General features: G+C 51.1%; 1 protein-coding gene across 1 annotated transcript; it reads right to left on the minus strand.

The window, feature by feature from the left end:
• Positions 1 to 1,999: 1,999 nt before the first annotated feature.
• On the minus strand, positions 2,000 to 21,702 carry LOC121015746 (dynein heavy chain 9, axonemal-like). The gene is made up of 6 exons (XM_040452934.1): positions 21,310 to 21,702; positions 12,283 to 12,479; positions 10,162 to 10,320; positions 8,992 to 9,122; positions 3,977 to 4,188; positions 2,000 to 2,396 (listed from the first exon to the last, which is right to left on the minus strand). Exons 1-6 carry the CDS (start codon positions 21,700 to 21,702, stop codon positions 2,088 to 2,090), a joined length of 1,401 nt encoding a protein of 466 aa, XP_040308868.1. The 3' UTR covers positions 2,000 to 2,087.
• Positions 21,703 to 23,402: the final 1,700 nt, after the last annotated feature.

Below are 23,402 nucleotides of genomic sequence, written 5' to 3' on the forward strand. Positions count from 1 at the left end.
GGGGAGCCGGAGGGCACAGGGATGAGTGAGAGCCAACATTTGGGAGATGAAACCGGGAGGAGGGGAGCAAACACTGGCCTGGGGGAAGGGGGGGCAGCCACAGGATTGGGAAGATCACAGAAATGTAGGGCGAACAATGAGGTGAGGAAAACAAAAGGGAGGGAGAAAGAGAGAGAGAGAGAGAAAGAGCAAGAAAGAGGGAAGGAAGGAAGGAAGGAAGGAAGGAAGGAAGGAAGGAAGGGAAAGAGAAAAAGATGACAAAAGTGGGGAAGGGGACGGGTAGAAAGGGGAGGAAGAGGCAAGGCAGCAGAGAAAAGAAATGCTGGGGTCTGAGGTAAGGGCTGAGAAGTAAACCATCTCGAAGGACGGGAAAGAGAGGGAGCCACAGAAAGGCCGAGCATGGTGACATTCAAGCCATCCCCTAATTAAATTGGGGCAACTGCTTTTTATGCCTCCGTGCCCTTCATTCGGAGGGAAAGAGCAGCTGTGAGCACTCTCGTGAGGGTAGTGACTCCGGGGAGATGGGTGGCCGTCAGCGCTTGTATTTGCTGAATACACCCAGCAGATTAGCCGCCCTCATGTTAGAATAGCTGTCTGTATGCAAAGTCACATCATGAGCATGTGTGCACAGGGCCGAGGCCCCGCCCCGCCGTCGCTCTGACTGCAGAGGCAGGTTGGTGACGGTCTGTCACCTGGGCTCAAGCAGGGAAGGGGTTAGAGACTAGAGGGAGCGCTCCAGAGGCTGCGGGAGGAGGAGGCATTTAGGATAAAGCTAACGTCGATTATTTGCAGTCTCCGCGATCGGGTGAAGCATTTAGGGTGCGCCTTTCGCGAGATCTGGCTTCTGGTTTTCTCGCGTATACCTTTTCTCTGTCTCTGTGGCCTTCCCCTTCTTTCCCTGGAGAATTCCCACTCCAGTTTCGAAATGTATTTCCTCGTGTGCTGCCCGCTTTCTCAGAGCCCCCTCTGGGTTAGGGAGCCCTTCTTTCCTGCTCCCAGGAACACCCCGATTTCGCTTCTATCGTGGTATTTAATACACCTCAACGACATTCCCAGATTCTGTGGTCTTTCTGTCCCTGGATCTCATCCATCAGTCCGTCTACCTTCTCCTGCGCTATGGCTACTGGTCCACAGGCTTCTTGTAGACAAAGCCATCTTCCGGTCACCATGGTATCCCCAGTTCGCAGCTCGGTGCCTGGTGCATGGCGGGGCTGGGACAATGCTTCTTGAATTGGAATGCATGGATTCAATCCCATACTCTCTTGTCCTCATTATCCTACAAACCGTAGGGTGCCACTACAAACCGTGCCGTTATCCTACAAACTGTAGGGTGCACCTCTTCCCAACTGATCCCCCCACCCCACCCCACCCCTGCATTCTCAAATCTGTGCGGATCATAGATGGAAATAATTCTGACTCCCTCTCGGTCCCCTTGGTCATTGTCCTAATCTTGACCCTGAATTTCTCAAATAAGTCCGTATTTCATTTGATGATGTCCATTGCAAAGTTCAGTCAGCAAATATCGAGCCATCAAGTGTGAAAACACCTGCTAACCACATTAAATTCTGAGGATGAAAACCAGCAAAAGCAAAAGTCTCCTGTTTTCTCACCCTGGTCCTTAAACTAACATTCACATGAACTTTTAAATCATTGCTGGGGGAGGGGGACATGGGGGGAGGAAGGGGGTGGAGCCACAACTTTGAGCCAAAAGTCCTGCATCTTCTGCACAGGGATTCGCTAGTCTTATGATTCTGAGAGCCACCTTGAGGGTGGGAGCATGGAAAAGGAGAAGTTTAAAGGAGTGGATTTGTTGAGCATGGCTAACTGCATCTAGATCAGTTCAGTTGCATTTCGCCCGTGGAATTTCTAGCAAGAGTTTATTTGAAACAAAGTTTGAAGATTACGGGTAATTTGAAAACCAACTCAATTAGTTGGCCTTTCCCCCAAACAAGTCTATGATCAGAGTTTCCTACACTTCGACCAGAACCACCATTACATGAAAATGTCAAACCAGATGTTTATTGACTCTTATTATGGGTTCTTCCAACCAATGGAGGATTGGCCACCGTGCTGCTTTGGTCCTTTTCCTACTCTGATTTCGGATCCCTGGATGGCTCACCCCTGTATGGAGCTGGGAGCCTGAGGTGAACGAGGACACTCACCTGCACCAGGAGCAGTCTCCCCAGGAAGCCATCCAGTCGCACAAAGACCAAGGAAGACTGGAAATCCCACTCCTTGACTTCCTGGTTCTCTTTGAAGTAAGTATGGAGATTCTCTCTTCTGTCCTGAAACATCTGCTTGAAGAAGTTCAAGGTGTCCACGGCCACTTGCAGTTTTCTCTGACTTTCTTCCACCTCACTTCTCAGGAGGCCTTCTGGGTTGAGATAATTAGAAGCCTGGAACGCAAACAGATGGTTGTCGCGGAGTCTGAACGCGGTGCAGGACACCCTACAGTTTTTGTCCATGTCCCAACTCTGATCTCAATAACCGCCCGCCATACTTTCCAGAAGCATGCTGTAGGAAACCTCTGACCCCATCCTCAGTTCTACCAGTGGACTGGCGCCTGGGCTCAAGCCAAACCGTCCACGATTGGCTCAGGGACAGACGGGCGCGTAAAGGAGCCATGGCGAACTTCTGTTGGGCCAGCTTGGGCTGGGGAAGGTGCTCTTTCCTGGGGGATTCTCTCATGACTAGTTGGCTTTCTACAGTAAAGTAATTCAAAAGCAAGAATTCTTTGAACCATAAGTATTCCCCTGTCTCCAAGAGGCTCGATCCTGTACAGCTGTGATGCTTAAGCTGTATGACAGCTGCCTTTGCCACCACAGGGCGTGTCAAAAATAACCTCGTCCTGGTGATGTTATCTTAGCCTTCCTGTCGGCCAGGGCTGGAGCTAGCCTTATCTTGGGCCTTTGAAGTACACAAACCAGTAAGTCATGCTAGTTGTTTTGTTGAGGCTGGTTTGGATTGGGCTTTCTTATACTTTCAACCGGAAAAGTCTTACAAAAATGCTGTGATGGAAGGGTGCTGACCTTGGAGCCAAACAACTGACTTCCGGTCCTGGATTGGGGGACCTTTGGCGACTCAGTTGACCTCCTCGAGCCTTAGCTCACATCTTTAAATATTAATAAGAAATTAATAAGGCTCTCCCTGCCCATCTCACAGGGTCCATCCGAAAATGGCCAAGGTCTTGGATGTCACAGCACTGGTAGGCTGCAACGTTCTCCGTAGACGTTAGTTGTTACGAGTTACTCTTTATATATGTTCATTAGAGGTAAAAGAAGCCTATTTGGGAGACAGATCCCCGAAGCCTCATTAAGGCCCCTTGTTCTGTTGACACACAGACTCCTGAGGTTTATGCTGTGCTGGCTGGTGTTCCAAGAGGCCCTGAGGAGGAGGAGTATTGACTATGTGGTCCAAGAAGCTGTTTCTCTGTAACTCACAGGCCCTGAGTTCATAGCACGTGCAGGGCATGAGCATGTGGGATGTGGCCAGCTGGCCACCCTTTGAGACAGGTCCTCTGCTTTTTCCCATTGCACAGTGGGGAACATGAGGCACAGAGCAGATACGTCACTTGCCCAGGCACACACGGCTAACAAGTGGTGACTCAGAATTAGGCACAAGGACGCCTGGCTCTCGGGGCAGCATTCTTAAGTGTTGGGCTTCCCTGTTGACCCTGGGCACTGATCACTAAGGAGGTCAAGACTCACCACACCCACCCTGTGCCTGACCCTGGGACTTGGGCAGAGGGGAAAGGAAGACCAGTCCTCCCAAGGATTCTAGCACTACTGAGAACACCTTTGGGAGTTACTGGCGGTGACAGTAACACAATTTAAGTGTGAGACTCCTCTGGACTTGAATGATTTCCCTGCCCTGAAGGAAAAGCGCCCTCTCCTCTTCCCTGTGACCCGGTGCAGCCAGCCCCTGGCAGGGGCGGGGGGGGGGGGGTGGCGGGTTGTCAGGAGCCCCGACGGCTAACCTGCTGGATGAGGAGATTGCAGATTTCCTGGAGCAGCACCGTGAGCCGCCCTGGGGAGCGGTAGGACCCGCACGTGGCCCAGATCAGACACACCACGTGGAGCAGAGGCCGCAGCCGTGGTTTCACCTCCGGAAACTCCAGGCTCTCGAGGATCTCCAGGTGGCGGGAGAGTGGCATCAGGTGTGTCCGGATGTCCTGCGCCTCTGTCAGAGCTGGAAGGGATTGGAGATGGTCACCTTCCCCGCTTGGGGCTCACGCCTACCGAGTGGAGCCCTGGTGCCTAGGACGGAAGCTTCCGGGGAGCGGTGGCTGCCATTTCTGCTTAAACTAGGAGGAGAGCAGAGGAAGCTGGTCCCTGAGAACTTTCTAGCTCTTTTTGTTTTTTATTATTTTTTAATTTATTTTGAGAGAGGGAGAGAGCACAAGTGGGGGAGGGGCAGAGAGATGGCAGGGGTGGGGGTGCGGGGAGACAGAGACAGAGAATCCCAAGCAGGCTCCGTGCTGTCAGTGCAGAGCCCGACGCGGGGCTCGATCTCACGAACCATAAGATCATGACCTGAGCCGAAATCAAGAGTCGGATCCTTAACTGACTTGAGCCACCCAGGCGTCCCAAACTTTCCAGCTCTTTTGAGGAAACACTGAGACCTGGAGAGCTCTGGACAGCTGAAATAATGGTCTGAGGAGTCTCTCTTACAAAAGTCCCGTATCTGGACACCTCCCTGGCTCTGCTGGCCCCAGTCCGGTGCCCTGTGTGGAGAAGATACTTTGCTGCTGGCCAACGCTATACAAAGTAGATGATCGGAAGGACAAGTTTTAGAGTCAGAAAGATCTGCCTCCAAATGCCGACCCAGACACTTCCCTGATGTGTGACCTTGGGCACGGCGAGTCGCTCTAACCTCAGAAAGAGGAGGAACAGGAGCTAATTTAAAGAATTCTTGCAAAGGTCTGTAGGCAGCACAAGGAGAGTGTCCCAGGAAAGGTCACGTCCCTGATAAACATTTTGCTAATCAAGTATCTCACTGAGCCCGTACCGAGGAGGAGGCAGGTGGGGAGAGAGAAATAGCACAGACTGATGATGGCGGGGTTCTACGGGATCTCAAAGCCAGGAAAATCTCCCCACCACTTCCTTTGACCACAGCCAAGGAGAGATAGGTGCCTTTCACTAGTCACCTTGTGGTGACAGAGAGAAGGGAAAGTAGGAAACCCAGTGGGTGGGGGACTAACTCTGCATATCACCACAGAGGCAGTGAGGAAGCCCACTGAGCAAAGTATCCCAGGAAGGGCCATTTATAAAGTTCTTTCCTGGGCAGATAATCAGGCGCTGTGATGGGTGATCATGGCCTTTGTTATCTTACAGGCTCCCCACTCATTCATCCTAAAGGAAACCCAAAATGTACCTATTTAGTGAAGGTTCTGTGTGCCAGGCACTGATCCATTCACGGGCGGGAGCTTCGTTATTCTCCCATCACGAGTGAAGAAATTAAGACCTGCCCACCATGCCTAGGGTCTTCTTCCCACGGATGTAGCGGAACAAAAGCAAGATCACCCCAGGTTTGTGGGGCTGAACCCTAGCTTGATGGCCGTGGGGCTCACCCCGCCAGGAGTTTGCAATGCGTGTACATTTGCACTTTATATCTCCAACGGGAAGTCGTGTGTGCGTCGAACGGTTGAAAGTCAAATATCACAGTAAGTTGATGGGAGGGGTTGATGAGAACATCAAAACTGCCGTGTGGGGGTGGGGGGAGATGCAGCTCCAGCAGCCATGCTAATGGGCACGTGCCCTAGTGTTCAGACACATGGGGAGGAAGGAGGCTGAGGACATTGGGCCAGAGAAGCTTTCTCTTTACGATACCTCCCCCCCCAACCCCCAAAAAAGCAAACCCTTCTTTAATCACATAAATAGGCATTCCCCTGATTTTTAAGAGCACGGTATTTGAGGGTTGGCTCCTCCAGTCCAGGGCGTGGTCACAACTTAGCTCACAAGGCAGATAAAGAAAGAAATGAACAAAGGTGGGTGAAACATAAGCAGCTCAGCCGTGACAGGCTCTTCTGGGACCAAAGCCTTTATTACGTGTAGCACTTGCCAATTTCCATGGCGTAGATACTGCTGACATTCCCACCATGTCGGATTTCAAGCTACCAGCTCGACTTTTCTGAGTGTTGGGAGGGGGGATTGAAAAGAGTTGCAGACAGCAGGTTCTCAAGAACCTGATGGCCAGTCCCCATTGGTTCCAGCCCACCTCTGGCCGCTGACCTGCACACATTGCCACCAACAAAGAGCCGGACTGGTGACCAGGCTGTACTATGCCAATCCTGCCCCTGGTGGCCAGAGACTAGAATGCTCCTGCAGGGACCTGTTGGCTTCCTTTCTTCCCAAGGTTTCCTTCCACTGCTGACAATCTTGTTCCACACTGTTTCCTCCACCCCTTTAACTCCCCTCTTTACTTTGCATCGTTTTCCAATTTGTGCCCACTGATCCAGGAATGTTTCTTCTCCTCTCCTCTTCAGTCCATCAGTGAGCCCAAGAACTACCCTGCTCATGACTAAGACGACTAACGTTCATAGTGGGTCTCTTTAGGTTCAAGAAAGACAGATGCTCTTTGGGGCGCCTGGGTGGCTCAGTCAGTTAAGCGTCCGACTTCAGCTCAGATCGTGATCTCGCGGTCTGTGAGTTCGAGCCCCGCGCCGGGCTCTGTGCTGACAGCTCAGAGCCTGGAGCCTGCTTCAGATTCTGTGTCTCCCTCTCTCTCTCTGCCCCTCTCCCACTCGCTCTGTCTCTCTCTCAAAAATAAATAAAAACATCTTAAAAATTTAAAAAAAAAGATGCTCTGAAATTAAATCGGAAATGGGAAAACTAACTGCCAGCCTCCAAAATCTTTAAAAATAGTTTTTTTTAAGATTTTATTTTTAAGTAACCTCTACACCCAATGTGAGGCTGGAGCTCACAACCCCCAGATCTAGAGTCAGACGCTCTACCGACGGGGCCAGCCAGGCGCCCCTCTAAAATCTCTTTATTCTCAGAAGACCCCATCAAAATTTCTGACCAAGTCTTTGCCTAACTCCTATAATCAAAATTCCTCTTCTTGCATCATCAGAATTGAGTTACCTATGTTTCAAGGATTTCTAATTTTGCTGTCGTGTTTATCCGTGATCATGATGATGGTATTGTTTTTTTTCTCCCTTCTTCTCATTGCCAGCATTTACTCGACTGCAAAGAGCTTTCTGAAGCCCACCCGGGAAACCAAATCTTTTATAACTATTAATCAAGCAGAATGATTATAGTCTATTAATCTATTAATGTGCAAAATATATTTGGGGCTCTAACTAACGGACTCGTAAATATACTTTTAGCGTGTGTCATTTTATTTCAGGGCCCCGAACGTCAGTCATTTGCAGGTCTCCTTTATGGTAGCTGTTGTGCCTGCATACAACCTGTAATATTCCTTACTGAGTGCTTTTCTCAAAGTTGACGCACATTTTAACCTGAATAAAATATTAGATGAAAACTTCGAATCACTACCACAAACAGAACACCGGCATCACTTGCCAAAAGCAGTTGCCCTTTAACACACTTCAAAAAATTTTTTTCATGTTTTTATTTATTTTTGAAGGAGAGAGAGAGAGACAGAGCATGAGCAAGGGAGGAACAGAGAGAGAGGGAGACACAGAATCCGAAGCAGGATCCGGGCTCCAAGACGTCAGCGCAGAGCCTGACGCGGGGCTCGAACTCATGGACTGTGAGATCATGACCTGAGCCGAAGTCGGACGCTTCACCGACGGAGCCACCCAGCGGCCCCAACCGTTTAACACGCTTTCAAACACACCTGTCCATTCGTCTCCCACAATCACAGTGGTGGTGGCACGCATCCACTTTTGGAGACACCTGTCCCATCTGAACTACAGTATACATTGGGAACAATGGCTGGTTCCTCTGGGACACAAAACCTCTCTGCGAAGCAATAATCAGGGGCCCCCAAGAGGGATCTTGTTCCAAGCCAGCTTTATGTGTTGGCAGAGCGATGTCTGTGATAATATTTTAGGGCCCAAAAGGACCTCGAAGACTAGTCACTTACGGCCACTCTCCTCTGTTAGCACATATTGGAACCCCCACCACTGGGACCTTTATTCCTTGAGCTGAGTGGTGTCCAAACCCCATGCCATGGGGCTGAGATGGTGAGGTAGGAGTAGACCAGTGGGGTCTGGACACAGGACGCTCCCCTCTTTAACAGAGCAAATGTAGCTTGGCGAGTTTTACATTGTGGACTTCCGTAGATTGTACTTGAAGAAAGAGTTCCAATCGAGGAGAAAAACGTTTGAAAAACCACCGCTTGAATTAAGCTTGAATCACATGAAATTACGGACGCCTTCAAAAGCACATTCTGACCTACCATGCTGAAGAGCTAGCGGGAGGAGGTTTGATAGGAGGGAGGAAAGAAGCAAAGGGTACAGACGGCGGGAGAGAGAGCCCCGAGAAAAATTTACCTACTTCTAATCATAGACTTTGCTAACTTTGCAATTTTGACAGGGGCCGATCTTGTCTGGGGCTCCGATGGCCAGTCCCATCCGACAGCAGGAACAGAAAAAAGCCGAACGGAGCTCGAAACGGAACAGAGACTTCTTCCAAGGAGCTAGGGGCGGAGGGACTTGGAATCCAGAGGTGAGAGGTCACAACATGCACGTGCACAGTACAACATGGTCAGCAAAACACTTCCACTTGTGTCATCCCCCAGCGGCCCAGGGAAGCCTACGCGGGGAGTGCGGGGGCCACAACCGCGCTCCGCACTAAAGCTCAGAGAGGTTAGGTGACTTTGCCGGGGTCACAGAGCCTTGGCCACGCAAACAGACCACAAGGTGTCTGCTTTCCTGCTTCTAGATTTGGCACTCTCATCACCAAGCTAGACCGTGTCGGGTGGGAGGGTTTCAGAGACCGGAAAATCGCAGAGGGAGAAGACAATTCAGCACTCGACAAGAAATGCGATGCCAGCGTGTTGACGGAAATACCCGCGCGTCCTCACCTGCTACGACATCTCTGCACATGGCTTGGAAAGCTGGGAAGTAGCTGCTGTGGACTCTGTCCAGGAGCCTGGCCATGCCCCTCGCCTTTATCGCTCTCAGTTGGTTGTAAACGTGTTCCAGATCTTCAGCCCTACAACACCGTGGAGAGGGGTGAGTCCAGGCGGACATCGCGAAACGCAAGTCACGCTGTGATGACCCCCTCCTCGGACACAGAGGGGCCCTGCCTCCGGGTGCTTGCACAGAGGCCGGAGCCAGCCCCACAGAGCGGGGCATCTGTTCCTGGAACAGTGAGGGCAAAAGCCTGGGTCGGGGACGCGGGTTCAAAGGGGCAGCTCCGGGAGGTAACGGCAGCGAACACTGCTGTGACCATCTGGCGGCTCATCTCGGCAGCTGGAGGTCATTAGCTCTTGCAGTAAGGTCTGGAAGGCGGGGTGGGGGGGGGGGTGTCGTCAGAACACAGCTGCCGGAGAAGGGCCCGTCAGCAGGTCAGAGGAACGGTCAGTGACGAGGCAAGAGGATGGGGCGTCTCAGCGCTGGGGCACACAGAGGGCCGGAGCCCTACCGGTACGCCTGGCCACGTGACAGGGACACTCTCGTGCAATGCGAGGACAGGGGGGTCTGCCTCAAACATCTTTCTGTCTCCTTTTCAGTGAAGGAGCACTCGGCACGGCAATAAACAGAAGCAGGGAAACAGGAGAGCCTGAGGGGGAAGGAGTGGGAGCACCAGTCAGGTCTTTCCAGAATCCCGCAGGGGCTGGGATGCCCTGGTGGATGGGATTTCCAGCCCTCCCGATGACTGACTGGGCCCTAGGAAAGGCTGTTTTGCAGGCAGCCAACGGCCAGAACCCCAGATCTTTACAAGAAGTGTGCGTATGGCTTCGACTGTCCACGGAGGAGGGGATAGAGGAGTAGAAGAAAAAAACGTGACAGTTCATCAGTTTTATATTTGGTTGAAAGCACCTTTGAAGAAGTGTCAGCAGGTAGACAGATCATAGCTCAAGAAAGGAAAGACAGCTAAGCATTTTCCGGCGCTTGGGACACCTGTGTTGACCCAACCAGTGGTGAAAAGTCCCCGGGGGTGGGACCAGACTCAGTGGCTGCCCCTTCCCCCCAGGCCACCGTCATCCCCGGTAAGACATCTACGCCCCAGGATTTGAGCATGCGCCTACCTGCTCTTCCAGAACTCCAACTCCACCCTAGGGGTGGGGTTCTCCCCTTGTAGGAGGGGCTGGGAAGACTCTCTCTTGAGCACCCCCTGGACCCGGCGGCTCCACTGGATTACAGCAGACTCAATGGCATAGATGACTGACTTCTCTGTGCAATCCAAGCTGTGGAAGACACAACGAATCTCCCGGGTCTACTGGAAGTAACTCCAGGTGTCCCCAAAACAGAATTCTAAGTCTTTCAAAGATAGGTGGGAAATTCCACTGAATCCAGGCATTGTACAGACAAAGTACAGACAAAACGCTTATGTGTGCATGTGTACACAGTTATTCAAGGTTGGGGGCTTCCCCGACATCCTGAAGACGGGTTTGAGAACTCTGAATCCCACCGAGCCTTTCTGTCCACGCAGGAATACACTGGACGGAAGCTATTCGGGTGAATGTCCACCCCTTGCCTGAGCACCCCCAATGTCAGCAAGCTCCCTACTTGGCAAAGCAGTGCGATCCTTGGTAGGCCAGCCCGTCCTGGGAGAGAGTCGGTCTCTACACTGAACCCGGAACCGCATCCACCTCTTTGCCAACTTGGCTCTGACTTCTGCGGCAAGTCAGTTGGTCTTGGCTCTGACTTCTGCAGCAAGAGGAGGTAGGCTCCGTCCTCCTCCACGAGGCAGGGAATCAGCCATCTGAAGGCCACGGGCAATTTCATTCTGGGCCCCCATTCCCCCTCCTACACCTTTTCGAAAATCCTTCAGCGAGGAAAGCTACAGGTGTTTCGGAAGAGATGTAAATGTCCAGAACACATTTTGGTGGCCTTTCGACAAAGCTTTCATAGACAGCTGTTCATGCCAAGAACCCAGGACACAAGCGACACAGAAAGAGAATCTATCACCTGGGTGTTTCACGCCAGAAACCCACCTTCGCTTATTTTAATTAAATTCATATTTGCTGAGCAACGATATGTCGCAAGTGATTACAGAAGGTATTGAAAGGAAAAGATACTCACCTCCCTGAAATGTGATCCAGCCTTTCGGGAAATTATCAAATTTGAACAAAGCGAGACAAACCCAGCAATGATTATACACACACACACACACACACACACACACCCCCACAGACACATACACTGAATGTTATTATGTTAACATATAAAAAGGAACAGGGAAAGCGTCATTTGAGTTTATTTATTTCAAAAATTGAATATTTTTATTAAGCCACATTAGGTTTTCTAGTTAACTGGGAAATTGCTTCAGGTTATATATGTAGCAAATTACTTCCCAATAGCAAAAACTCATTATAAAGGACATTGGCATTGCACGCGACACTTCGTGTCCAGATCAAATCACGGGCCCTTGAATGTACAACTGTTGACCAGTAAGACATTTGCAAACTGCTGGCAATATGGCAGACAGCACTCACACCAGAAGGTGGCCTGTTCCCAGAAACACACAGAAGTGCTGGATAGAAGATACAAAATGTATCATTTAGAAACCCAGGCTGGCTGAAAAGAAAAAGGAGAAAGACAATCCCCATGGGACAGAAAGAAAGCCATCCCCCCTCCAAGGGGAAGAGGCTGGGGGTTTTCTGCCCACCCAGACGCAAAGAGGCGCAGACTTCAAACAAAGCCAGATTTGTGTCCGTGTGGGGGAAAAAAAAAAAAAATCCCGGAGATCTGACAAAAGTCTCCAGCTGCCAGGGGGAGGAGGGTGTGGAACTGTTAACAAGAGCCACAGAGGCTGGTTCTGTGACATTACGTGCCGCGTAAATGCGCGCGGCTGTTGCCCAGACCGGACCTGGGTCTTTGCCAAGGATGAGACGCTGTCCTGATGAGCAAAATACTGCAAATCAGTGTGGCTGCTCCCGGCCCTGAAATAATTCTGAGTGGGGGAGAAAAGGGCCATGCTGCTGTGATGGCCTTCAGGGACTTCGGGCACAGGGAGTGAGAGGCACGGGCGGCAATCCGCGGAAAACACGCAGTCCGCGGATGTTGGCAAACGGCAGACGGTGGGCTTGCGTGCAGAACCAGGAGGTGTGGGGAGCCGGGAACAGAGAAGTCGTAAAGAAAACACTCAGATAAACCGGCATCTCCCCTATCTCGGAGGCCCCTACGGCCAGGTTGGCGGTACTTACGCACTGTCGCTGTCCGAATCCACAAACCCCACTTCGTCTGCGCCTGCCGGAAGAGGCAGCACAGTCTTCCCGTTGACCTGCTCCAGGATAACCAGGAGGTCGCCCTGCAGGCCGTGGGCGTGCCGCTGGACATCTTGACATACCACGTGGGGCCAGCCTCGGTGATTCTTCTCATTGGCCAGGACGGGGAGGACCACCTGGAACAGAAGCATGCGGGAAGGGAAGGTGGGAATTTTTCTGATGCCTTCAGGAAAGACTATCTTAGAATGGCCCAGAAGGCCACCCGCAACCTTTTGCAGGCCCCTGTGCTATTAAGAGCCAACAGTGGGTATTGCCTTGACATCTGGTAAAACTGGGAGGGTCTCGAAGAGCCCACCAGCAGGTGAGTCCCCTTGGCCAGACAGCCGTCTTCGTCAAGGGGATGGGCGCGGTTGCCGCTTAATTCTGAGTAGCGGGCTTCAACCCCCTGCCAGCCAGTGGACTTCCTCAAATAAGCCATTCCTATCCTCCCACCGGGGCTGGTGGGCACCCCACCATCTGGATCCCCCCACCCCAAGCTTGCCTCCCATAGCCCCGTGGTTGTTCATTGTGGTCCCAAGCCCAACTCCCGAGGGACACAGTATCCTCTCCCACCTCCTCCTCTGGGCTGTGAGTCTAGGTAACTGAGGAGCCGCCATCAGGATCATCTGTCCAATATCGTGTGCTTGGCCATCCCCAGAACTCTTGGGCAGGAGCCCCTCCATCATGAGCAGGGTGAATAGGAGGCGATTGAAAATGTCAAAATATAGGACGAATGCAGGTAAGGCAGCCCATCTGTCTACAGGTGTTATGACCAGGGCATGTTAAAAAAGCAAGCCAAGCTGAGGATCTTAAATCTACCTGTAGGGTGAACATTAGTTGGTTTGGGCCACCCAGTAGGGTTCCTCTTTTTTTGGTACTCATTTCTAGGTCCAGAGGCGGGATGTGAACAAATGTGAGCCAATGCGAGTCAGGCCAAAGTCTCGCATCTGAACTTTTTGATGAAGAGAGCTTTCTCTTTTCTAGGAGTCCAGAACGATTGTGGCCACCTTGCCAACATAGGGAGCCTTAGAATAAGGCCAATATGGGGGAGCCTGGGTGAGTCAGTTGGTCAAGCGTCTGACTTCGGCTCAGGTCACGATCTCACAGTCTGTAAGTTTGAGCCCCATATCGGGCTCTGTGCTGACAGCTCAGAGCTTGCAGCCTGCTTCAAATTCTGTCTCTCTGTCTCTCTCTGCACCCCCCTGCTTGTGCTCTGTCTCTAAAAATAAATAAACATTAAAAAAATTAAAAAAAAAAAAGAATAGGGTCAATATGGGGAAAAGACAGTTTACAGATGGAGAAAAGCCCATGTCCTCTGACATCATTAGAGCTCCTGAATCAAGCCGCTCCAGAATTTTCTTAGCTACTTCACGTGGAGGTTTTGATCACTAGCAACTTAAAAAGTTGTAGTTGATGGAACCTACTAAGAACATCTCACAGCTGAAGGAAAGGGATGATAGAGAGAGAGAGAGAGAGAGAGAGAGAGAGAGAGAGAGAGACAGAGAGAGAGAGAAACCCAGATGATCGGGAAATGGGATAAGAACCAAGGAAATAATGACAATAGAAACTCATATGGCTGGTTGGGTTCTACGAATGACCAGAGTCCATGTGGCTATGACATGGGACACCTAGACCTGGCGGGTGAAATCTAAGAGGGTGAGCCTTGCCTCGTCTGTCTGGAAACAATCACTGAACTGAGAATTTATAACAGCAGGTGGACAGGGAGTGCCAACAGAGAAGATGTTACAAATCAAGTCCCACTCATTCATGTGGAGAAAGGATGCTCTGGCGGGGGGGAGGCGCCTGGGTGGCTCAGTTGGTTGAGGATCCAACTTCAGCTCAGGTCATGGCCTTACAGTTTGTGAGTCTGTGCCCTGCATGGGGCTCTCTGCTATCCATGCAGAACCCCCTTCAGATCCTCTGTCCCCCTCGCTCTCTGCCCCTCCCCCACCCGCACACACTCTCTCCCGAAAATAAACAGACATTTATTAGAAGGAAGGAAGGAAGGAAGGAAGGAAGAAAGAAAGAAAGAAAGAAAGAAAGAAAGAAAGAAAGAAAGAAAGAAAAAGAAAGGAAGAAAGAAAGAAAGAAAGAGAGAAAAAGAAAGGAAGGAAGAAAGAAAAGAAAGGACCCTTTTGGACCCTGGGCAGAAGGCCCAAGAGGAAAGAGAGAATGAAGAGTAATATTCTTAGGATCTCAGAGGCAGGGACTGTATCTCATCTGGTCTTTTTATTTTTATTTTTTTTTTAATTTTTTTTTCAACGTTTATTTATTTTTGGGACAGAGAGAGTCAGAGCATGAACGGGGGAGGGGCAGAGAGAGAGGAAGACACAGAATCGGAAACAGGCTCCAGGCTCTGAGCCATCAGCCCAGAGCCCGACGCGGGGCTCGAACTCACGGACCGCGAGATCGTGACCTGGCTGAAGTCGGACGCTTAACCGACTGCGCCACCCAGGCGCCCCTCATCTGGTCTTTTTATACCCACAGTCCTCCATAAGGCCTGGCATAGAAGAAGCACTCCATAGAGGTTCACAGAATAATTGAACGTACGCGGTCTGAAGAAAAACTGGTGAGTGAGCTTGCACCGGATTTTTGAGGGCTCTGAGAGAAAAATAATGAACGTGAACTTTCTATGAAACGAAAAGCTACTCCTTCATTTATTCAATAAATATTTATTAACCATCTATATGCTAATCGTGTTCTAGGTGCTGGGAAGGTATGTCAATGAACAAAACAGACAAGGATTCCTGATCTCATGAAGTTCAGGGGAGAGACAGTCCATCAACGGAACGTTCTGCAAGAAAGGATAATAACAAAGCAGGGGAGGACGATCAAGAGAGTTGACAGTGACAGATGGACTGATTGGTGCAGGCTTCGTTGAGAAGGTCACATTTAAACAAAAACTGGGGAGGACAGGGAGAGAGCTGGGCAGATCCTTGGGGGACGTATATTATAGACAGAAGGTAGCTGGCTATGGCAGTTGGGGTTTCAGAGAAGCAAAGGCTGGGGACAGCAATATCCGAATCAGGTGGTTTGTGAAACTCTGGGGTGGGGGGGGGTGTGAATGACTGCTCCCGAGAATCTGAGGACAGATAGAGAGGAGGGGGTGTCCAAGCAGTGAGCCCAAGGGCTCTCCAGCGTTAGGAAGCTGGCAGGTGCCATTGATGGAAAGGAGTGGCCATCGCGACGTCAGAAGACTGGTGTCCTGAAAGCCAAAGGCCGCTCACAGGTCCAACCAGGAGAGGACTGCTGGAGCATCCGGCGTCCTGGTAACGCCGACGAGCTCTTCACTTTGTCTTCCATGCGACGTGGGGGTGACCGCAGGCTAAAACAGGAAGAAGACGGGGCCCAGCGAGAACAGACACAAATCCCAGGCATTCTGCCGTCGCGGGGACCACAGAAAAAAGGACGAGAGCTGCCAGGAGGGATGAGGATTCTGTCTGACGGGGGTTACCTGGTGGGGAAGGAAAAACCAAGAATGTAGCAGAGAGGGGAGAGTCGTTGGCGTGACCTCTTCAAGGAAACGAGAATGGACGGGATTTGGAGCAAAGGTGGGGATTTTAGTCTCGGGGTTGCCACCAGGGGACGGCACACGGTCCTTCTGTAGCAACAGGAGGGATGGCAGAGTAGGGTGACTTTAGATATTGGCAGATGGGACAGATAGAAGCACTGGTGGGAGTTTTATGCTAATACTCCCATGTTCTAAAACCAAGTAAGAGGCAAAAGCACCACAGGAGTGAGGCTGATAGAAATTCTGGACATTTGAGGCGGGGGGTGGGTGGTGGGGGGGGGCGGGGAGAAAGTGTGCGACAGGGATCTAGAAAAATCAAGAGAATAATTGGAAGCATGGGTGTCACCTGGGAGGCGTAGAAGGCCTGTTACAGGTTCGGGCTCACGGATTTAAAGTGGGGCCAGTGGGTTTTGTTGGATTCCATCAGGATTATGGTTTCACCAGAGGAATAGGACAAAATGAGGCAGAGGCCAGTGAGTCCGGAGTTTACCCAAGGTCGTGATGATAATGGAGGAGAAAGCACGTGAGTCTGGAGAGGGACAGCGGGAAGGCGACAGGATGGAGGGATTGGCGGTCCTAGCAGGGTCGTGGGCCTGCGGTATGGGGCGCTGTGTGGAGCGAGCTGGAAGACAGGAGTGGTGGTCAGAGAGAGAGGTCCCTGATGTGGGATCCTGAGGGGGTGGTTTGGAATGGGAGGTCTGGAAACAGCCACAGTAGAGAGGTAGGCAACATCGTTGGAGGAGGAAGTTTCAAGGACCCCGGAGGCCGGCTTATTGGAAGGATCCTTCCTGCATCTAATGAAGCAGCCAGGTGGTAAGGTAGGAGTGATGCTGGAAAGAGTCACAGTGAGCCGGGGGCAGGGCCGTCAGTACATGACACAGCAGTGAGACGGGAGAGGGCGGGTTTTGTCTGATGGCGTAAGATCCAAGCGGAGGTTTTTCTACACAAGTCTAGAAGCAGCAAGGAGGAGCGAAGGCTCAGAGATGGAGAGGCTGTGGGGACAGACACACAGCTGAGTCCTCCGGGGACAGCGGGGATGGGTTAGGGCCAGGTGACAAGGAGGGGTCAGAGGAGTGAGGACGCTTTTGAGTGGGGTATCGAGGGACAAGAATTCTTGTCCTGTAGGGCAAACCTACAACACAGCACACTCTTCCGGGTGTCCTCATGTACTGTTTCTAAATTCCATGACCGTCCTGCACGGTCGTTTGACCCTGGCTGCAGAGGTCACATGACACTGATGCATTGCCCAGAACCGGGATTCGAACCCAGGCCCATCAGATTCCATATCCCATGCTCCCTCCCCCAGACACAGAACTTCAAAATGGCACCCAAGTCTCGGACCTCGGGGAAAATAACCTGGCAGCAGTGAGTGAAGTGGCCAGGAGGAGGGAGAAACCAGCAGGAAACTCGTTACTAAATTCTGTCAATTCCAAGAAACATTGCTTGGATGCCTTTTTTAATTACTTTATTTAATCTATCTATCTATCTATCTATCTATTATCTATCTATCATGTATGTATTTTGAGAGAGAGAGAGAGAGCACACACATTCAAGCAGGAGAGAGGGAGCAGAGAGAGAGAGAGAGAGAGAGAGAGAATCCCAAGCAGGCCTCATGCCCAGTGCAGAGTCTGACACGAGGCTCGATCTCACGACCCAGGGATCATGACCTGAGCCAAAATCGAGAGCTGGACATTCAACCGACTGAGCCACCCAGGCTCACCTTGGATGCATTTTTTTTTAAACCCTGTACTAGTGTAACAAAATAATGTTAAAATGTATAGCTTCCTCCCTCTTTGGGAGGAATCGTACCCCACACCCACCCCCTAATACAAGAGGGCTTCTCAGCCACAAGGGCTCCTTTGGCTTGAGTGAGCTGAGTCCGGTGTGGGAGGATGAGGGCAGTATGCCACCAGGGGTGGAGCTGGCCCACAGGGGGAAGGGGAGAGGGGGCAGGAGCGCTGGGAGGGAAGGAGGGGCTTAGGGGACAGGAGGTGAGCTGGGGGCTGTAACCGCCCTCGATCAGCAGGGCGAGTAGAAGAAGTAGATGAGGGAACAGTGGTTGAATGGCCTATAGATGGCTGTTAGTGGCTTCGAGAAATGCTAAGGCCTGAAGGTAATCTAAAAGTAAATATTTTATTTGGATGTTAAAAACATATAATACATTTACCTGGTGCAAAATCTGAAAGTGCAAAAGCTTCCCAGTGCGAAGCAAGCATTCTATCTACCCCTGCAGCTCAGTCACCTAGTTTCTCGGGCCCGTGGATTCCTCTGTTAGTGAATCTGTCCATCCTTCGTCCCTCTCTCCCTCCCTCCTTCCCTCCTTCCCTTCCTTCCTTCCCTTCCTCCTTCCCTCCTTCCCTCCTTCCCTGCTTCCTTCCTTCCTTCCTTCCCTCCCTCCTTTTTTTCCCTCCTTCCTCCCTCCCTCCCGCTTTCCCTCTTCCTTGCTTCCTTCCCCCTTCTTTCCTCCCTCCCTCTTTCTTCTTTTCAGCAGAAATGGTAGCATACTATCCTATAATTCTGCACCTTCAAAAATTATCTTAAATCGCAGCACTCTTCACACTAGCCAAGAGGGGAAAGGACTTCCATCCATGGGTGAATGGATACACAAAAGGCGACGTGTGCATAAAATGGGATAGTACTCAGCCTTAAAAAGGAAGACGGTTCTGACACCTGCTACAACCATGGATGAACCACGAGGACATTATGCTAAATGAAGCAAGCCAGTGACAAGAAGCTAAATGCTGCACGACTCCGTTCATATGAGGTACCCAGAGCGGTCAAGGTCATAGGAACAGAAAGTAGAATGGGGTGGGGGGGAGTGCCAGGGCACGCGGAAAGGTGGAGCTGGGGGTTTGTTTAGCGCGAACCGGCTTTCAGTCATGCAGGATGGCGGGGGTTCCCGGGGATTTGCGGCACAACAGTGTGTGGGCGGTTCACAGGTGTCAGCCTGTACACTTGGAAATTATTGAGAGAGTGAATTTTATCTTGTGTGCGTTTTTTTTTCTCCCACAATAAATATAAATTACCTTAAGGACTGTTCCATAGCAATTATTCCTTTTATTTATTTTTTCGAAGTTTATGTGTTTGTTTCGAGAGGGAGAGAGAAAGCACGAGGGGGGGAAGGGCAGAGAGAGAGAGAGAGGAGAGAGCGAGAATCCCAAGTCGGCTCTTCGCTGCTACCACAGAGCCCGACACGGGGCTCAAACTCATGAACTGTGACATCATGACCTCAGCCCAAGTCCAACACTTAACCAACTGAGCCACCCAGGCGCCCTACCAACTCTTCCATTTAATTATAGCTGGACCTTCCTTCATTTGCCCGGTGCCCTGTCGATAAACATTCAGTTTGTTTCCAATCTCGTTCAATGCACCAATGAAAATTCTGGAACGTTTGAGGGCTTGGATTATTTTACAATTATGTTTGCCCGCTGGATACATTTCCTCGGGCCTGATCCTGCTCTGAGATTCACCCGCTGCCCTCCACACGTACTAAGTGTAGCGCCACGTCTGAACCTTGGCTCAGTCTGCTCCCAGTCCCTTGAAACTTACCTTGACATCCATTTACCCTAACCTTCCTTCCTGTTCAGGAGCCAGTTCGACACCTGAGGCTAAGCGTGGCTCTCAGACCACATGCATACCTCTCTCCTCTGAACACAATGGCACTTCCTTCTGTCATCATCATTCACAAGGGGACTTGATCCAAGCTTAGATCTCTGTAGTGAGGGTGTGCAGACAATGCACAGCAGTAAAGCCATTCTGGTTGTTAAAAGACTGAAGTGCATCCTGATCTACTGAGAAACCTAGCTTCTCTGGGCTTCCCGAGGGTGACTCTGTCACCCGTGCTCCTTCCCTGCCATACGCCCTTCCCAGAGCTTCCTGGTAAAGCAACTAAAAGGCTAACATCTGGCTTAGCAGGGAGCCTCCAGGACCCGGCTCCAGCACTGGGGCCAACTCTAGGTAAATTCTACCTCCACCCCAGGCGTACGAGTTTTCAATACAGTAAAACCTTGGTTTGCGAGCAGAGCATAATTCGTTCCAGAAACATGCTCGTAATCCAAAGCACGAGTATACCAAAGCAAATTTCCCCATAAGAAAGAGTGGGAACTCAGATGATTTGTTCCACAACCCAAAAATATTCATATAAAAATCGCAATACTGTAAATATAACGCAAAATAATAAAGAAAATACATAATACAAAGAAAAAGAAACAAATTCACCCGCACTTACCTTTGAACACCTTCATGGTTGGTGTGAAGGAGACAAGAGAGAGGAGGGTTATTGGGTAGGACGACGTTCACTATCGCTAACAGAATCACGGCTATCTATTGGCTCGGTGTAATCTTTTTCTTTTTGTACAACTTTAACAAGGAGCCTATCCAATGACACTTGCTTTGCCTCCTTTTGAGGATGTCGGGGAATTGTGACATTGCGTTGACAATCACCCACAAACCCACAGTGAGCGAAAGAGAGAACGAGAGAGACAGAAGAACCATTGGCTCTTTGTGATCATGTGACAACCCACGTCGCATACTACTTATATTGCAAGACATTGCCCGTTTATCAAGTTAAAATGTATTAGAAATGTTGGCTCGTCTTGCGGAACACTCGCAGAACAAGTTACTCGCGATCCAAGGTTTTACTGTATTTGAAATAGAGGATCAATTTCATGGGTAGGATTGTGTCTTCTGTTTTTCTGGTATTCCCTATGGCCTCTATCACACAAAACAGCCTCCCCAAACATACACACAGAACTTACAGGGAAAATTACTCCCATTCCAGAAAGGTCTAAATGTCCCAAGAATGTCACCTTGGGCACCCTCTCTGAAATCTGCACTCTCCCCGTTTTGCCTGTGGCCTCACACAAGTACTCTATAATCCACGTCTCCGGACATCTTCCTCCCTGAGCTCAGGGCAGACCCCTCCCCCCTCCAAACACCTGTTGGCACCTGTTGGCCATTTCCAAATGGATGCCCCAACTTCTTATCTTGGCACGTGGCTGACACTGGGTATTCACGGATGAGGTGAAATCGAAACCAAAACACCTCCCCCTTTAACTCCCCTCGTAGGTAAGCACTGTGTATATAGAGCCTTTCACTTCCGTTACCTCCCTGACCCCATAGAGATGACCCCTTGGTCACCACCGTTTGTCTTTCCCTGTGTCAGTTTACAGAGGGATTAAGAAATGGTCAGGACCCAGCAGGCCCTCCTGACTCCAGCCTCCCCTCGACGTTGGCTTGGTCCCAGACCGGGACTGGAGGAAATCGGAGCCCATTCAGCTTCTCACTCTGACCTGGCCCCTTCCCAGGTGGCCCCAGCTCGCCCCCAGGTCGCACGTGGGCTCTGGGCTTGGGGCCCCTCCCCTCTGGCCACGCCCCCTTCCCCGCCCTCCGGCTCCGCCTCCCCTCCCCTCCCCCTCCCAGTGGCTGCCGGCGCCCCGCAACCTGCCCACCCTCACCTGAGAGAACAGGGTGGCCAGATGCTCCAGAGGGGCGGCGGGCACGTCCCCGCACAGCACGGCGCCGCGGAGGCTGCGGGGCCCCGGCGGCTCCGGCCCGGTGCGCAGGAAGAAAAGCCCCTTGGCGCGAGGCGGGCCGGCCTCGGGCCCCGCGTCCAGCCCGGGTCGCAGCGCCAGGCCCCCCGGCCCGGGCCGCACCACCAGCAGCGGCTGCGGGCTCCCCTCATCCTCGCGGCCCAGGAAGGCGTGCAGCAGCCGCTCCGCCTCGGCCGTGCCCGCGCAGCGCTCCCAGGCGCCGGCGGCCGGCCGCAGGCTCCGGGCCACGTAGGCCCCCAGGAGTCGCAGGCGCGGGTCGGCGCCGGGCTCCGGGTCCGCTTCCTCCGCTCCCGGCATCGCGCGCTCCTGCCGGCCCCAGCGGTTTCCCGGGCGACGCGGACGCGGCCGGGGCTCCCGCCTCCGCTGCCCTCCTATTGGGCCGGAGACTGCTGACCACGCCCCCTTCCAGGCTAGCGAGGTAGGCGAGGGACGCGGACGGCAAGGGGCGGGCTCGCGTCGCTGTTGCTAGGAAACCAGCCGCCGCTCCTGGTTAGTGCCTGCTCTCTCGGATTGCAGGTGCTCAGGGGTGACCGTCCAGAGCCCCGGTTTATTGACGGGGTGCGTGGAGGGGGAGGGCAAGGATACAAATGCTGTTAAGGGTCTTGCTGGCTAAGGTCAGATTAAATTCTTTAGAGGACTCCAGACACTGAAAATATGCTGGTTCGCCCGTCTACTCCCCAGATGTGTAATTCAAACTTGAAAAAACGATGTCAAATCCTAAAATAGATGTAAGCGAACTCAGTGAGTTTTTTAAATTTCTTTTCCGTGATAACTTACATACTTTAGAACGGTGTTTATGTGGCCACTGAGCATTCGAAAGGTGCTGGTGCGACTGAGGAACTGAATTTTTAATTTAATTAAATATTAAACAATAATGAAATAATAATGAAATAATAATTTTAGATCAGCTTCAGAATTTCTATGTCAATTTATTTTTTAAAAAGATTTTTTTTAGGGTCCTGCTCTGTTCATGCCTTAAGTGTGTGCTTAATCTGACAAATGGGGACTCAAACTCTGAGATGGCCCCAATCAGTTCTTCTGAAGCGCAGAAAGGCGCTTTTAAATATGCAGGATTAGGGGCGCCTGGGTGGCGCAGTCGGTTAAGCGTCCGACTTCAGCCAGGTCACGATCTCGCGGTCCGTGGGTTCGAGCCCCGCGTCGGGCTCTGGGCTGATGGCTCAGAGCCTGGAGCCTGTTTCCGATTCTGTGTCTCCCTCTCTCTCTGCCCCTCCCCCGTTCATGCTCTGTCTCTCTCTGTCCCAAAAATAAATAAACGTTGAAAAAAAATTAAAAAAAAAATATGCAGGATTATGTGGATCTTGTCTTCCAAAAGGGATACCGTGAAGCAGCTTTACTGACCTCAGAAATTAGCGTTTGTCACCTGCTGACTCCCTCTTCATTATGGAGATATAAATAGCTTGGCTCTTTGCATGCTTGTAAGGGGTGTAGGGACAAGGAAAGGGACAGCCTGGAAGCATGAAGCCTGCAGGTCTGAAATGAGCCCCCCCCCCCCCCCCCGCCCTACCACTCTGATTTTTGTCATCAACCAGAGACTGCACAATCTCTGGTAAAAAAAGAATGTTCATAATGGCTTCAAAGAAACATTAACAGAATAAGCACTTATCAAAGGCAACTCAGCTAACAAGAACCCCTCAGGAAAAGTTGGTAGCTAAAAGGTAAAATGATTGATTTCATAATAACTGGGGCACAGGAGGCGCTATGATGAAAAATGTTCACAATAGAAAATGAATCTTTATGTGTGTAAGGAGTGTTTTATCATTGCCGGATTAAACAGTAGGCAGACCAACTGTGAGGAAAGGGACAAAGCAGGGGCCCTAAAATGATTTTAAGATGAATTTGGTGATTGACATTGCAAAAGAAAGCATCAGGGGAAAATGGAAGTGTTGGGGGCTTCTTACACATAGCATTGTTTTTTAGAGTTTTTATTTTGCACAGAGGAAGGCATGATTATTGTTTTAATGCTTAGGGCCTCCAAA

The sequence above is a fragment of the Herpailurus yagouaroundi genome, unplaced genomic scaffold, assembly GCF_014898765.1.
Source record: "Herpailurus yagouaroundi ecotype Mexico unplaced genomic scaffold, PumYag 208, whole genome shotgun sequence".
Lineage (NCBI taxonomy): Eukaryota > Metazoa > Chordata > Mammalia > Carnivora > Felidae > Herpailurus > Herpailurus yagouaroundi.

Coding starts and splice junctions, on each gene's coding strand:
- LOC121015746 (XM_040452934.1), bottom strand. CDS start 21,702: ATGCCGGGAGCGGAGGAAGCGGACCCGGAGCCCGGCGCCGACCCGCGC. Junction 10,321..12,282: donor GATTCGGACAGCGACAGTGC/GTAAGTACCGCC, acceptor TGTCTTCCACAG/CTTGGATTGCACAGAGAAGT. Junction 9,123..10,161: donor TTGGAGTTCTGGAAGAGCAG/GTAGGCGCATGC, acceptor ACGGTGTTGTAG/GGCTGAAGATCTGGAACACG.